This window comes from Ambystoma mexicanum, chromosome 8 (genome assembly GCF_040938575.1).
Source record: "Ambystoma mexicanum isolate Mex_15411 chromosome 8, UKY_AmexF1_1, whole genome shotgun sequence".
NCBI classification, from domain to species: domain Eukaryota; kingdom Metazoa; phylum Chordata; class Amphibia; order Caudata; family Ambystomatidae; genus Ambystoma; species Ambystoma mexicanum.
The window spans coordinates 650526807-650543805 of record NC_090929.1 but is presented as its reverse complement, the minus strand read 5'-3'; the positions used below and the strand labels follow the sequence as shown (position 1 = coordinate 650543805).

Below are 16999 nucleotides of genomic sequence, written 5' to 3'. Positions count from 1 at the left end.
TTTTGTATACTCTCCACCCCCCCCCTCCCTCCTAGTTTCTCCCGTTAATTCAGAACCCAGAACTTTCAGAGCGTGGAGGGAAGCAGGTGGTCTGAAAGCACGGGACAAACAAACATGTTTCAGGGACACAGATTCCCCTATGACCAAATGCAACACTGGTTAAATAACCCGCAGATAAAAGCAGCTGCTGTGCAACAACTGACCCCCCCTCCGAAAAATATATTACTACCCATACTGGCTTGAAGAAATGAGTTTTGAAACTATATAGACTACTAAACGAGGGAAGTCTTTCAAGTAGTTCAGCATGTCTGTTTTTGTCATGGTTGTATTCCCCCATGTTTAGCCGGCTCTGATCGATGGCTTCCTCCCTTCTGGGTGTCGACCTATCGTCCACTCTCCAAAGCTGTTAAGGCTCTTGGTCTGTTTCCCTTGGGGAGGGGTTTGGGCAGGGGTTGCTGTCTTTTGTCTAGATTTTGACATTAATGTTACTGCTGTAGCTTCCACTTCCTCTTGTAGCTTTCTTATGCGCCCCGGGTCGTGGAGTATCGCTTGCCCTGCTGGGTTCCACTCTGGGCTTCTTTTGCTTATTGAAGTTGTGGGCACTGGGGGCTTACTGATGCAGGGTTCTATTACCCTTCTGTTAATTAATTCTGCCTTGCTGCCCGTGATCTTGCAATTGGCTTTGTTTCTCCTGCGTTTTCGTATCCTTAGTCTACTATGTTCTGCAAGCTCTTTCCTGCTGCTGCGGAGACATCTAGTTAGGAAAATCTGATGCTATATCACTCCCAGTTCACTTAGGGTGAGGAGCGATATGGCCTCTCCTGGGGGCGAGTGGGGGGAGAGGTAGGGGTGAGCGCGGTGCGCTGCTTACCCCTGTTTTGCTGCAGTTTTGATCTTTATATCCCCCCCTTTTGCTGGGCTTGCTTAAGTCTTGGCTGCCCTCCCCCCCCATCCACTGGCTTCACACTCCCTGCCTTGACTGACTTGATGCTGGCCATCTCACGGGTTGAGATCCTTTCTGCCTGCTGTAGGCGACGTCCCAATTGCAGGTCTGTGGGTCGCTCTTCTCCCAAGAGTCACTTGTGCTTTGGAGGGCTGGTTCGCGCTTCCACTGTGCCCCTGCCGCAGTCCTCAGCCCCCGGGCAGGCTTGCTGGTGGAGGGGCTGCTATATCTGTGCCCTAACCATGCAATAGAGCTTACGTGGCCTCCCCGGCTGGGCGTGCGCCTCCTGCTCTGTTAGGCTTCTTCAATCCTGGCGCTGCAGACCTCCTGCTGCTTCTTGGGGTCTCCGTCCGTGCGCTCTGATGCGGGTTCTGCTGAAGTGCGTTGTGGGGGGAAGGTCCCCTCTCGTTTTATCCTTTTTACGGCTCCCTCCGGAGGGGGGGGCGGGATGTCAGGCTGCAGTCGCTGTGTTTGTAGCTTTTGAGCCGAAGGATCATTGTGGCGGATTATGCTAGTCGGGTCTCCGACTTGAAGTCCTTCACCTGGGGGCACCGTGCCTCTATGTTCGGGGTGCCTGGCGGGGTGGGGCCTCTCTTGTGCGTTCCACCCGAGGACTCAGATTCCCTCCTGGGTCCCCATTCCAGTCCGACCTCCTTGAGTCCCAATACTCTTAGATGTCACTCCTGTGCTCTCTGCATGCCTGCTGCTCATCCCTTGCGTGGGGGTAACCTCCCCTCCCCTTATCCGCTCCGTGTCGGGCTGGCCTTCCTCTTATCCCTCAGGCACAACGTCCCATCTCAGCCGGAGGTGATGGCCAGGCGCTGGCGACTCTCTGATGCCCCCTCTCTTTTGCGTCCTGGTCTTTCAGCACCGAATGCAGTGTGAGTGCGCAGCTTCTCGCGGGGGCTCGACATTCTTCTTTCCGTTCAGTGGCTTCGCAGGTGTAGCTTTTCGGCTTCTGCCTCGATTACCTTGAGGCTGTCTCTCTGCCTCTGGATCTTGCTCGTGGGTGGGCCTCAGCGTGTCTCCCTCACTTTTCTCTGCTTGTGCCGCTGGAGCTGTCCCTGATGCCTTGGCAAGGTTGTATTCTTAGTGTGGTCTCGTTGGGGCGGGAAACCACCCAGAATGCTAATTTGATGTGCTGAATTGGTGTGGCCAGACACCTAGACACGTCCTCCTCTTCCGGCCGCCATCTTGCAATGTCCATCTTTTTAATAATACAGTCTTTAGACAATAGGGGTTCCTGATCTCTAGTGACCAGCCTGCAGTTGAGGGATGCCTGGGTTTGGCAAGGGCTGCTATGAGACAGGCACGGCATCAAGACATGACACGGACATCAGAATTTGAATTCAACAATATTACTTTTATTAATTATCAGGATGATGTAATGCCTAACTCGCCCTATGACTATGGTGGGAATTTCCCTACCTAAAGAAACAAAGGAAAGTCTAGGTCCAGAAGTCCAAACCAAATGCCTGTCTGTATCAAAACCAATGCTTGCCCTCCCATCTAATTCAAAAATGTAGTGTAGGCAGTGCTCCAGATAAGATTTGGAAGCAGAGTATTTTACTCCATGTTTTTGAAGGTTGAGGGTAAAATGATTTTTTTAGGGAGTAAACATGTAAGTTGAATTCCCAATGAGAGTATTTTATTAGCAAGTAAAAATATTTTTTACCTGGAAAATGGAAATGTTTTGGTAATTGTCTTTGCACCTAGTTGATGCACATTAAAATTAAATGTTTACTTCTTCCGATAAGACAGTTATAATAGTAGTGTCTTCCTATCGTACTACATGCACCACTGGTCCAAACGTATCCTTGGAGCTGTGTGGGTGAACGCAGTGGCACAAGATTCTTTCTACATTTCTGTCTCTACTTTTTGTCGGCAGTATTTGTACTGCCAGGTTTTATTTTTTGGGGAGCATTTGCCTATTTTTAGGGAGTAAAGATGGTTGATACACCACTTATTTGTAGGGCTGAGTGTAGGGTTATTATAACTCAAATAGTGTTCAAAATAGTCTGGAGCAGTCTCTAGCTCCCTTCCCAAGTTCAGGATAAAGCTCCAACAATTATAGCCTTCAACCGTTCTTTCTGGATTTGAATGATTCTTCCCCAAAAGCACACTTGGTTTCAATGTACAAAGTTCACAATGAGTTTACGGTACCCTTCCCAAAGCTTCAAGTACAGAGTCACAAAACCAATGTTCTGAAAGGGGTCAGGGTTCGCTCTCCCACCCCCCCCCCCCCCACCCAATCTTCAAGCACAGATGTAGCAGAAGTTCAACAAACACTTTTCTTCAGCAACTTTCATACACTTGGTTGGGGCTCTGGTCTGGGCACAGTTGCTAGACTGCATGGTCCCACCCATTACAGGTTGCACAACCAGGGGCCCTTGGCGTTATGGTTTGGCTTGAGACCTTGTCAAAGCGTCCTCTTTGGCATTACTTGACTCTTTGTACTTTCATTTGATAACTTTATATTCAGTCTGCCTCTTCCTGCACCTGGGTTTTCAGACTTTAGGTTCTCTTTTGCTCCCACTTCACGGCTCCCCCTTCTGCCGTTTGCCCAACCGCTTTTAACCACTTTCTCTTCACTCAAAGTGCTTTAAATACTTGTTATTCATCGTTGGCTATCCAGAGACTTTTCAAAAAGGTGCCTATTGCCTGCACCTGACCGCTCTGATATCCTGTTGCAAGATATTGTCTTGCCGACGCGTCAATCTTTCTCTGTTACTTGAAAGGTTTTCAAGACATTGCAAATCCTCTATACGCGATCACTCTGATACACAGTATCTTCGTACGGCCTTGTTGGCATTCAATTGTTCAGACACACGCCCGCTCTGCCACAATGTCTCTTCCTTCTCTCTCGGTCGTGCACCAGGTTATTTTACACACAAACTCAATATTTGATGCTACAGCTCCTCTGCCCTCATGGCTTCTCACAAACGGAGGTCAGGGTCTCACTGCCTGCCCCTCAGGAACTCCTGGGCCGGCTCCTCCGCCCAGGGGGGGAACTAGAACTTGCAGAACTAAATCGGAAGGGCCGACAATGCAAACGGCTACCTTCCTCCGACCAGACCGGCTCCATCGCCACGCTTCTGCAGAGCACCCTGCTCTGCAGCTTTCCAGTGTTCTCGCTTTCCATTCCTAGTAGTCTCTTTGCTTTTCTGCTGCTCTCTTCTTACCTGCGGCTCCCACACCACCGTTTTATACACTTGTATCCCTTTAAGGGTGTTCAGGTGTGCTTCTCCAGCCTGTTTTGCTTGATTCCAATTAGGCCAATTATTGGGACATGCCTGACCTCCAGCTCTGTAGTGTTCAGACTCCCTCTTCTTCGTCCCAATACAATAGTGGTGTTTCCAATAGGAAGTGTGCATTACTCTTAGTTGCCTCTTCCTCGTCTCAGTACTTTGTGAGATTATAGGGAAAAGCTGGAAAGGACTGACAATGTCCCATAAAGACTGAGGGATGGTCTGATCAGTGTTGGTGAAAAGGGGGGGGAGAAATACCATGTCTTGCCTTCAGGTACCCTCTCTCCAATCCCCATGGACCCTCCAGCCAGTTGATCCTCCTTTGCTAGTCTACCCCCAGGGTCGGGATCCAAAAGCGATGGCCCTTTCCTGGCCACCTGAACAGAAGATCCCTGGGGAGTTGATGTGAGAGTACCTCCAGGTTTCTCACACTGCCCATCTCTAGATCAGACCGAGAGGGATGGCCCTTAGAGAGCCCCTTGTGAATTACTCGGCAAATAAAACACTTGACCTGTCTTTGAGAGTTGGGGGTTTTCTTGTGGCCATCTGTGATATTACACTTTTTAAGAGCTATTTTCAAGTGGGTTAGTCAAACCAGGACTTCATTGATGGGGTAGAACATGGGTGATATGGGATGCCACAGTACTTCCTTTGCAATTTTAATGGGCATGCATTTTCTGCTAGCCTACAGCATTTCCCTTGATATGTCGACATTTGTCCACCAAATTAGCATGGCTGTAGCCACCTTTCAAACCTTGCATTGGTATATGAAATACGGGTTTGAAGAACTAACTTCAGCTTTCTAATATGGCTTTTGTTCGCTGATCTTGCCATTGTTGGGGGATGCAGTCTTGTGTAAATATGAATGTTGAGGTCGGGTATCATTGAGACAGAGGTTAACTGAGCTGGTTATTGGGTTGAAGTCTCCAAACCAATTTCCTTCCCAGTTGGGATTCATCAGCTGCACGCCATTAGTGCGTGTAACACCTGCATTGCGTAGTGGGACACTGTGCCAACCCTTATTCACCTTGTTACTTGAATGTGACATAGTGTAAGGGGTCTGTTAACCTCCCCTTTTCAGACATCTTGTACACAATGCATGTTCTTTGTTCATGCTATTCTCTTCAATTCTCGTTCCTAGACAGTCTTTTAGATACTTGGGAGCACATCCGCTATTAAAATGATGGCAATGAGTGGACCTGAGTGCAAATAGCAAAAGTCCTGATGTTGGATGTCACCCAAGTAGATGCTGTAAGTAATTGCATTTTTGACACAGGACGTTTTGTGGTAATGATTGTAAACCAAGCTCGGTAAAAGGCTGCTTGTGCAGGGTTGGTGATTACTCCAATTGAGCTGGCTCTCTGGTTCATTGGGCAAACGGACCCACTACCTGCATCTGTCAGGCCCCATGGGCAATGGTTCAAATTTTACCATGGCCCTCCATCCCTATGAGGTCAGTACAATTAGGACCAACGATTTGGGTAACAGTAAACATTTGCTATCCACAACAGAGCCAATATGCCCCACCAGGGTGGACTAAAGCACTATGAATACAATAACCTTGCATGTTATATATATTTTTTAAATAAAGTGTTTTATTAGCAGTTGATGTAAAACAAGAAATGCATACCTAACCAACACCCCATCCAACACAATAATCGCAACACTGGCATTGGCTCAATTTGTTTGTTGTGTTTTAGGTTTATTAAGGGTTACAGTTGACAAGTACCGCCCCGCCAGCACCCTACGAATCCACCAGTCATCCTTACAGTTTGTCTATGCATTTACCCCAAATGTCCACATATTATTTACCCCAAATGTCCACATATTTGAGCAACACCAGTGTTTCTGCCAAAGTCGTTCGAACTGCATACACCTGTACATACTTCACTGTCGCTATGGGATCTCCCTCATTCCCAGATTTGCTGAAATGTGCCTGGTCAGTTCAGGGTTTCCATGGCAATCCTGGGGATGCCTACTAAATATATGTAGTCATTTGGGGAAAGATGGCTGTTCCTGTTTTAGTTCTTGAGAGATGCTATAATCCCTTGCCACCAGGATGTCCAGATATCTAAATGACGTTGTCGTTGCTCAGAACAGACAATTGTAGGGAGTATATGGTCTCCCCAAATCTGTCACAGGCTTGGTTTTTCACAATTAATTTGTAGACCACATTGGTTACCGTAGTTTTTGATAACGTTCCTCACCCTCTATCAACTCTGCTTGCCTGACATTTGTATTTATATGACAACAGGGTCATTTAGAACAGAAATAACTACAATGTAGGCATTAACACAGAAAACGGAGGCAGTCGTGGGGTGAGGTATCTTTACATAAGAGCGTTTTTGGATTGAAAGACTTATACTGGTTAGAGAAGAAGTAAGAACAGGGATACAAGCCAGAGATGGGGACAGAAGGACATTATAATTTAACATTGCAAATAATGGCATCAGGCTCTGAAACGGCATAGAGTATTCCTGAGGGATGAATGCAGCAGAGGTGGCCTGGGTGATTAGTTTGGATGGGAGGGACTTTATGGTGGTGGTGTTCCATTTCTTTTCTAGCAAGTAGTTATAGCATTATTTTAAAGTGTTTGCCTGAAGTGAGAGATTATTTTGATAGATTGATAATATTCAAGTGGCGTGGGGCATTAGGGCAGAAGGGAGAGAAAGCAGCAGGGGGATCAGAGGTCTAATAGGTTGTGAGGAGAAAAGGAGTGGAGAGTTAGAGAAAGGGAGTAAAGTGAAATGTATTCAATGACGTAATGGTGTACAAGCCCATGCATGGATTTAATGGCCGGAATTTCAAGAGTGGTTTTTGCATAGAGAGCAACCCAGCATGGTGACAATAGGGAAAGGTGGGGGAGGATCTGGGTAGGGTGAAAATGGTGCCTGTTGTAAAGTTGAAAACCTTTGACAAAGAAGTAGGCTTGTGCAGTAGTTCAGTGTACTGAGCACAGAACCCGTGGGAGTTGTGCTCCTGACTAGTTAACCCTTCCATCTAAGGCCTGGTACATCTGAGCCTTTAAATAAGTTGGTGTGGTAACGCTCTTGAAGAAGCCTTCTCTGGACCCACAAGCCCACAAATCTTCCTGTGAACTGCCGGTTTCTTTGTGCAAAGGTCACACTGAGTGCTCACTGAAGACACCCACCAGATTGAATCCACTACTTGAAACTCAACAGGCTAGATCAGGGGGCACACCTTCAAGTTGCAAGCTACTAGCCACACATACAAAAAAAGTCACTTGCAACCTCCATTCTATACATGCACACTTTTTCATACTCGCCAAAAGTCAAATATCAGTAGCTAGTCGAGGGTGCACATTTTGCACCCTGGGCTAGATTCGGCCCTGCCCTGGAACTTGAATCTGCATTGGTATTGGTTCTGGACTACCTGAGCATGGTAAAGGGCTGTAGTGTCTCCACCCTGGTTTGGTTATGCTTCTTGCCCACGTTTGGACAAGTTGGCTACTTTGTGCCTTGGCTAGATCCAGGTATTGTGGGCACTGCTCTTACCTACCTGCAATCCATTCTCATACAAGGGTCTTGGGTGGTCCTGATTCCTCCTCTTCCCCTTGAGCTGTTGTCTGCACCCATCACAAATTCACTTCTCTCAAAAAAGGAACGCCCATTATGAATTCCTGTTTTTCATGATTACCTGGTAGCTTTGGAACCTTTATTTCAAACCATTCTAGATTCAATTTTGCTTAGTTTTGTTCTAACATGCGGCTACCATATTAAGGCAGTCTGGGTACTAGGTGCAGTCTCGGGACTACTGTGGTAAAACAGCTCTGTGTGTTATCAGAACTGTGGTGGGAGGACAGCATATAGCTTTTGATTACTTTTCTCCAGGGGTAAAACGTACCAGTGATGGACCAACCATGACATATCGATTGTAATTCAGAGCGTGCATAGGGCTCTCTTTATGAGAAGTGGATCAGATGCTGTAGTAACTGAAAGAAGTATTGATGGTGTTCCAGACACAGACCAACTGCGGACTTCTTGGTTAGAAATTCTAGGTAAGCATTATTGTACATATTTACATAAGTACATGTGTTCCAGTTATTCTTATTTGTATATTTAATACAAAGATCACCCACCGGCCATCCTCATGCACTCCAGCTCAGGCCCCCACTGACACATTCAGAGAATTCAAACTCAAGCACTGCAACATTCTCTTGAACTGCCAGTCATAGTATGCACCATCGGCATTCGTGGATGGCCAGGAGGACAAGACAACATTCATCAAGTTAATACATCTGCCTTCCTACATACATTACACAATTGTTCAAGATCACGTGCTTGCACGTTCATCCCAGTAATCTGGCTATAACGTAGCCACTAGGTCCTAGTGAACAAGCAATGTGCTATGCAGACACATCATACCCTTCAGCCTGTAACACAAGTGGGGAGCCACAGACTGTCACACAGCTGAACTAGAATGCACCACTCCTTTGGGTGCGGAGCCCAGCATGTCAACCTAGACTGCCCACGTCCAAACTAACCTCCCAAGTGGTGTCACACAGCCTCCAGTGCACCGCAAGACGTGTATGCATAGGGCAGCCTTCCACTATTCCTCAAGGAACAACAAAAATAACCACCCACTAATAGTTAACACCCATGGAGTCCGCATGATAAACCTATCAAACTGCTCCTGTCACCTAATATGCAGAACCATGTCCCCTCCAAGGCAAATGTTTACTGATACTGCTCACAAGATAGTGGACACCTTACTGAACATAGTATACCCATTTTACATTCTCAAAGACCAGTTGCTTCATAATCTCCTACGCTCACACTAGGGGTGTACTGAATAGTAGATTTAAGTATTGAGCCAAATAGTTGCCTTTTTAATAAATAAAGTTACGTAGACAAGCAAAACACTTTGAAAATTAAAAACACACTTTAAATGTGTGCATTTATTCTTTATGCAATTTTCGTCTTTGTTGTCTACAGAAGATTGTGTAAACCATGAAAGGAATACATTATCAGAAAATAAAATGTTTAATAATGGCACAGTTTGCATTTTTTTTGCATCTATGGGTGTTGCTTGTTGGGCAGGGCCCAAGTAACTAAGACTAGCTCAAAAGCATAGTATGCAATCACTGTGAGGCGAGACTGGGATGTGTGAACTGGTACATACAAATATTTGTTTTTGGGCTTGCCCATCTTTAGCCTTCTGGCTCTAGCAAGGAACTGAAACACACGAGGAGTGATTACATCGATTAGCACCCTGACGATTAGCACCCCGACGACTGCTGAAGTGCTACTGAATACAAACGTTTGGTGCTAAGTGGGGAAGAGGCATATGAAAAATGTCTTCATTAATGTAGTATTTGTCTTTCTTTTTCGGGTGGAGTATGTTTGTGGTGTTATGGAGCATGGTAAAAGACACCAGACTAAAATATATAGGGGCTGCAGAGTCTTCCATTGCTCTCGGCTGACACTATAGGGAAGGCACAGTGCGGATTTCCAGATTGCTAATTGGCCTGTGCATGTTTTTTACTTAGTTTCACTTGTAGTTCAATTTAGTCTAATGTTTCTAAATTGTAAACTTGTATCTCCTTGTCATTATTACACAAATATCAAACTATCACTCATTTGTAACGCTCGAACTTTGTGAGAAATATTTCTGCTGCAAAAGAATGGGGCATTTAGTAAAAAAAAAATATATATATATATGCCACGTCCTTTCGTAACATCTGTCACTTTTACTCAATTAAAAGTGACTCTTTGGCAACATGTGAAAGTTGAAGGGCAGGAATTGTAACATATGTTTTGATATTATAAGCACATCTCTGCCGCAGGGACACCTCCAACAGAGGCATCTTACTTGCTTTATAACCTTGGCCTGCAGGCTGAATACAGTTCTTTGCTGCAGGCATACTACCCCCCTGGACTATTTTAGTCAGGGTTTGGAACTTGCGCGATCTCTGCAACAGGTATGTTATTTGGATTTGGGAATTGGAACCTGTAACTTTCAGATTTCTCACACAGGTCATCAAATCAATGAGACTAAAGAAAATAGAATTTTCCAATAGCAAGTTCATTAACTATAGTTCCAGCTCAATAGTTTTCAACTGCAAAATACAGGGGAGATAGAGATATATTCAGAGCTTTGCGTCCGCTCCCCCCTCCCCAGCAAACCACCAGATGATTCTGTCTGTCCTGCACACAAAAGGCAGGGACTTTGTTTGCACTTTCACACCTCTGCTCTGCCTGTAGTCAATCAAAAAATTGACAGCAGCATTTGTTTAATGATCCTTTAAAGTGTTAAACATGACATGCCTGAATGATTCCTGGCATGCAGTCAAAGCCGTACTTAATGTATTTAGTAAGGGAAACTATTCGGCTTCGAATAATAATTAAGAATTCGGCTGAAGTTGAATATCTAATTTTTAGCAGGAATTAGGCCGAATACTTGCAGCAGAGTTTTGGTATGTCCCTAGTTCATACTGATTACATAAACATAGACACTGCATGCACTAGTGGCATGCACCCGTGTACTTAACACATCTTCCACAGTGAGCAGGCAACAGGACTGTAGTACCTCCTGGAGGGGTACATAATTGAACATTGCTTACCTATGTGTCCAAACATAACTATATGCAAAAATGGATCCAGTGTTCACTTCTAACAGTTGTGCTTCTAACCCTCCCTTGTAGTAGTTTCACTTGCAGTCCGGATAGTCCATCCTTTTTGAGCGTTTTCCAAAGCCCATAAACACCATACTTCTAAGTGTTAATCCTGAACAAATTTCTTGCAATACCATTCTGTAAAAATAGCTGCCTTTAGCTTAAATATTATTTGTTAGAGGTGTATTCTTAAGACCAACATTGCATACATTCCCTAAAGATCCATACCTTGGCCTAAAATCTCTCGAATCCTATATGTGACACATAGAGCACTAGTGTACACATTTACCCTATTCTACTTCACTACAACATTTCACTAGTTGCTAACCCAATCCTTAAGTCCACAACACAAACATAGATGATGCAATCTCTCGGATAAGACCATGGCCTTCAACAATTAACCTTAAACATAAGTGTCTGGGAATAAACTTTCCCAAGTTACATAGCTTTACTAAAAATCTTGAAAACGCATAACTGGCATGGGGCATCCTACATACACACATTCTAACCCCACATACTGACTTCAATATTTAACAATGAAGCACTAAAGAACCAATGTATGGTTCGTAATGCCAAAATAAGCACTGTAGCACCCCCATTTAAACCGTACCATAAAATAGCTCATGGTTCTCTACAAATTAGCAGGGCACTCTATTTTCCCCATTCAATGAAAGAACCCATTAGCAGAGGGCAGCTCTGTGCTTTCCTGTTTCCTTGTTGTCTCCTTACAACGACCTGCTTCTGCCACCAACCATCCTCGTGCACGCCAGCAGAGGTCCCCAACTGACACATACAGAACGGTAACACTCCGGCACTCATCAACATTCCCCTGAGCTGTCAGTCACTGCATGCATCAACATTCTATGAGCATTCATAGATGGCCAGCATGGCATGGCAGCATTCATCAAGCCACTAAACCCACTTTATGAGAAGTGGATCAGCTGCAATCTATTTTTGCCTTCAAAGGAGGAGATTATGACCGGATCCTTCTAATAGCAATTGTTCATCCATCAAGAGATTCTGCATCACAGAGCAACATTGAATAACAGAGAGACTATGTGCCAAATGCATCTGAACAAGCCACCCAGCATGCCACTTTCACTTATCCCCCGGGCAAGCCTTTGCTCCCACAACTCCTCCCATTGAGGATTTCTCCCCAACTAGTACAAACAGTTGCAACGTAACCATCTATATTCAAAAAGGCAAAAAAGGCCAATTTATTAAATTTGCTTGTTCCTAATTTTGTTTTGTGCTGGTGTAAAGTGATGTTTTGTATATGCTTGTAAATATTATTTGTTAGAAACCAGGCTTCTGAAATGTATTTTCTCATATTTAATGTAATAAGATTCTGAACGGTTTTTAGAAAGTAGCAGACAAAAAATGCCCCTATGATGGTAAACTGTCTGGACAAAGATGCGCATCGTTTTCGGTGGACACTGCATGTATAGCTTTTACTGAGCATGTTCTGTGCTCCCTCCTGCTCAAACCCCAGATGTTTGCAATGACCATGCGCTGTATTCTTGCACCATCAATCAGAGCTCTGCATTGAGTATGTCCTGCCATCTTGCTATATGAAGCCCAGATCATGTACTATGCTGTTATTCTCCCATTAACGTTTTGCATCTTGTTTTCTTTTTCCAGTTTCCTTAACTAAAACCACAAAGAAAGGCTTAGAAGTGAAACAGACTTTGATCGAAGAGGTGAGGTGAAGAGTGCTGTGCATTTCTACTGAGTTATACTTAACTGACTGTAAATGGCATCTGTCTTTGCCCCCTTTGTAATACAACTCTCTTCTTGCAGCTGCGCAAATGTGTGGACACTTACAAGTACCTCTTTGTGTTGTCCATCGAGAACATGCGGAACAACAAGTTGAAGGATGTGCGGAATGCCTGGAAGCATAGCCGGTGAGGGGACGCTTTGAGGGGAAAGCTTGTAGGAGCTTGTCGATTGGGCTCTGTGAAAGGATCACAGCAAAGTATAGCATAGTATAAGGGTGTAGAAGTGTCAGTTTGATTGGGAGCAAAGGAACATGTGTGCCGGAGCAAGTATGTATAAAAGAGGTATTGGGGTTTCACTGATGCATCTAATTGACTGGTTTATACTACAACAGTGAGTACATTGTGTATTACGTAATAGTGCTCTAGTCACCATGCAGTTGTACCATAGATTGCTCAACTAGTTACAGCTCATCCTTGAGCAGCACAGATGTAAAACTATTCCAACCACTAGAGGGCAGTTGGATAAATGCTGAAGAATTGTTGATTTTCGACCCATATTTTAAGTTATGGCATACCAAGTCCATGCAACCTCTAAACTAGTGTTTCCTTCCATTCAACACTAACCCGTCAGTCCTTACAAAAATAAAAAGGCTTATGACTGGGTCATTCTGAATGGGTTGCTTTGGTGATCCATGGCAACCCTTCATATGCATCTGTTAAATCCTTGTCATCTGTCATGGGTAAACACTGACTTCACGTTTTGTCTCAAAACATCTTGTACCCAGGGTCGTGTGGTGGCTAGTCCAGGGAACCCATTGCTTCAAAGGCGAATGGGTATCATTGAATGGTCAGACCCTGCTTATCACTGGTGAAAGAGCTGATGGCTGTGTAGCTTTCAACCGCTGAGCCTCAGGGGGGTGGGGAGGGGTATTATTATATTTTTTTTATCACTAAAAACATCTTTTCATTTAATCTCTTCTTGGCATGTCTGAATCGGAGCATAGGAAGAGGAATTCGTTTTTTGTTGTTTTTTTAGCCATAAAACGCCATTCCAATGCCCTCACAACAGGGTTGTCATGGCATGCTGCTTTTTCACAGGTGGTTTCTACTTTTCAGAATTTTCTTCGGGAAGAACAAAGTGATGATGGTGGCACTGGGTAGAGCTCCGACAGACGAGTATAAGGACAATCTGCACAAGGTGGGTGATGACCTCTTTCCCCACTAGCTCTCTTAAACATAGTCTAAGAGCCACAACCTGTGTGCCATTTCTGGCTACTGGCCCTCGATTCCCCTCCCGCCAACTACTTCAGAGTGCCAGTGCATGTTACCTTCTTTAAAAAAATAAAACAAAAGTGAATAATGAATGGTACAAGGTGCACAGTCATTTCATTACTCGGAGAAGTGATTGGGAGCCTGACATCTATACCCAAATCAGATCAGGGTACACCTTTCTGCTTAGTTAAACCACCCCCCCCCCACCCCCCCCCCGAACAGCATTGTAATCGAGTAACCAGGATTCACAAAGTAATGCATATTAATTGAAAGGAAATGGTTTAAAGTAGATAAATCCCAGTGGTATTTTATTTGTTAGAAACATTTTGCACGGACAATGAGCAGGTAGGATTAGGCATACCAGCAAAGATTCTTTTCAACAGTTTTTTGAGCCAGCCTGCCAGTGAACAATGCAACTATTATAGAGTTGCAGTCTGCACAACCTCCTTTGGTGGACACCAGGTAATTGTTCAACTTTTCATTGAACATGACAAGAACCGTAGAGTAGTATACATCAGTTAAGGTCTTATCCTGCCTTATGAGTCCCTGGGGTGTATATTTATAGTCCTGTAGATGTGTAGAAATCATTGTAGGTATGTCTGTCCCATGGACTGTAGATATTTCTGCTTAGACGCTGTCTTTAACTCAAAGGAGTTTATTAGGAGGCCTACATTTAGGTACTAGTACTGTTTCTATAGTTCCAACAATTACAACACATTACAATTGCACAGTAGTATTTTTTGCACCAACTCTTTCCTTCACTTCAAAATGCAGGCGGTTGTTTGTTAAACCAAAGTTCCTTCTTCCGCCCACATTTTCTATTTTTGTCCATCATGTCCCTGTAGTTTAATTACAAATCGGGTCGGTGAAAGGGAACAGTCTGTATCAGGATAATTCTACCTGATGTTGTTGAAGTGGAGCCGGGGGGAGAGGGGGGAGGGTCATCCTATTTTAGAAATGGACGCTCTGGAAACGGTATAGAAGTCATCTTGCATCAGTTTGTCACATGGAGACTATAACCAGTATATTAATTTTTTCTCTTAGATGAGCAAGTGCTTGCGAGGGGAAGTGGGCCTTTTATTCACTAATCGCACGAAGGAAGAAGTGAATGAGTGAGTAAAGTTATTCTCTTAACCTCCTCCGAAAAGCAATTTTGCTGCCCCCTGGCTTTAGCCCTTTGTTGCTGTGTTTGTGTCGTTTTTGTCTTCTGTCTTTGTCCTAGAATATCATCTTCTCCATGTGGCCTTGTTTTGAGTCCCACATTGAACAGTGTTTTGAACTGTTGAATGGTGTTTATTGTTCATTTGCAGGTGGTTTACTCAGTTTAAAGAGGCCGACTTTGCTCGAGCTGGAAATAAAGCAACGTTTGATGTGACGCTGGATGAGGGTCCTTTAGAGCAATTTCCACACTCCATGGAACCGCAGTTACGACAGCTAGGGCTCCCAACTGCCCTCAAGAAGGGTGAGTAAGCTAGATGGGAGTATGTTATGGTTTAGGAGGATCATATAGGAGCAAGGGTGGAAAGGGTAACTGCATTTGCAAGTTAGTACTACGTGGGGTCGGTGTCTTTTTGCTGGGTACAGGAGAAGGATATTTTCTCTAAATGTGAAAAGTTGATGATGCTTTTTCTGCAGACATTTCTGACTTTTAAATTTGAATGGTGGGAGGCGGGCAGCTGTGCTGGGGGTAGCAACAGCATTGAGCTGTTGTGACAGATTGCCATTTTCAAGGATGACCTTTTTTTGTTTTTGCTATGAAAATTATGGTGGTTCTCTCTCTTCGAAAGTGAACACGTTTAAGAGACCACTCTTCCAAATGCACCATGCTGAAAAATAGATGGTGCACATTTAGATTCTGCCGACCCACCAGCAGTTGCAATGTGAATTGAAAACATAGCGGCTATAGCATAACGTAGGCCTTCATAAATCAACATGCCGGAATCAAAATTCAAACAGGCTATGGGGTTCCTTGAAAGGTGTTGGGAGCCATTTTCAAAATGCCTTTAATTGCATATCTTCATTTTTCTGGTGGCAGTACTTTGGTTAAATATGAAGTTATATCTGGATATGCATGTCTGTACATTCGAGAAATACAGTTGAAGGTGCCAAAAGCCCATCTGATGGAATTTTTATTATCCACTTGGTTGGCAGTGTGACTTGCAACTGCAGAGCAATTTGTATGTCTGGCCCTGGAGGGGTTCAACCCAAGCTGGTGATGGCTTGCCCAAGAAGCCCTTTGTATTAGGCAAAGTTTGTATGCAGTACCCTCTGGGACTACTACACACCACTAGGATGACAGGTGTAAGTAAAACCAATCTTTGGTATAAGTCTGTACCACACAGTTTTTGGTAGCGAGCTGAGCAGCCAGGCTTATCTCAAGAGGGACTGTGAGTGTGTAGTGAGGTTACACTCACAAGTATTCAAATAGACTCTTATACTCAAGGTTTCTTGGTAAAACGCGTATTAATTTATTACACAGTCAGAAAACATTCACTAAAAGGAGGGAATCAATATCACACGAAAATATACTACAGTACTTCACACTATCAGGTTCTGAGGCATTTAAACTACTTTGAAGGAGGAGCAAAAAGGCATAAGTTAATAAAACAAATAAAAGAGTTACTCTTAAACAGTGCAAATAGTTTGAGTTCACCCGAGGAGTGGTTCCAATGCAATAGATAGGCCAAAGTCAATGGGCTAGAGTCTAGTATAAAAAAACGGTTCTGGTAGTTTAAACGGAAAAGTCTTTGCCATGGTTCTCAGAAGTAGTTCATAGAAGAAAGGTTCGGATGCCGGGTCACAAGATGACTATGCCTGCAAGTTGCCAAAGTTTCATGCACTTTCGCAGTGAGAGGTAAGTTCTCTCGGTCAGATTTTCACAGTACCTTAGATTGAAGAAAAAGATGCATCTGAAGACTTCTGTTCCTGACGATCTCGCCGTTCCTGACCCTCAGTCGTGGGGACTAGAGGGAGGACCTTGGGGGGACTCCTGCACTGCACGGGGACTGGTCACAAAGCTGGCAAACTGGCAGATCTTTGATTCCGGTAGCTGCCGTCAAGCACAAAACTGGTGGCCTCCTCCCTGGCTATTCGATTTCCTGCAGCATGCTGAGAAAAAGGCAGGAGTTGCAGCAGCCGTCCTCTTTGACTTCGGTTCTTTCGTTCCAGTGGTCGACTCTGCCTT

At 44.4% G+C, this 16999-nt stretch overlaps 1 protein-coding gene across 1 annotated transcript in view; it reads left to right on the top strand.

The window, feature by feature from the left end:
• MRTO4 (MRT4 homolog, ribosome maturation factor) overlaps positions 1–16999 on the top strand; it is a 72786-nt gene that overhangs the window by 33039 nt on the left and 22748 nt on the right. Inside the window, exons 2-6 of the mRNA XM_069610396.1 lie at positions 12467–12525; positions 12626–12729; positions 13660–13741; positions 14860–14927; positions 15126–15277. Of these exons, the coding sequence (XP_069466497.1) occupies positions 12467–12525; positions 12626–12729; positions 13660–13741; positions 14860–14927; positions 15126–15277 (465 nt within the window). The remainder of the gene's footprint in view (positions 1–12466; positions 12526–12625; positions 12730–13659; positions 13742–14859; positions 14928–15125; positions 15278–16999) is intronic.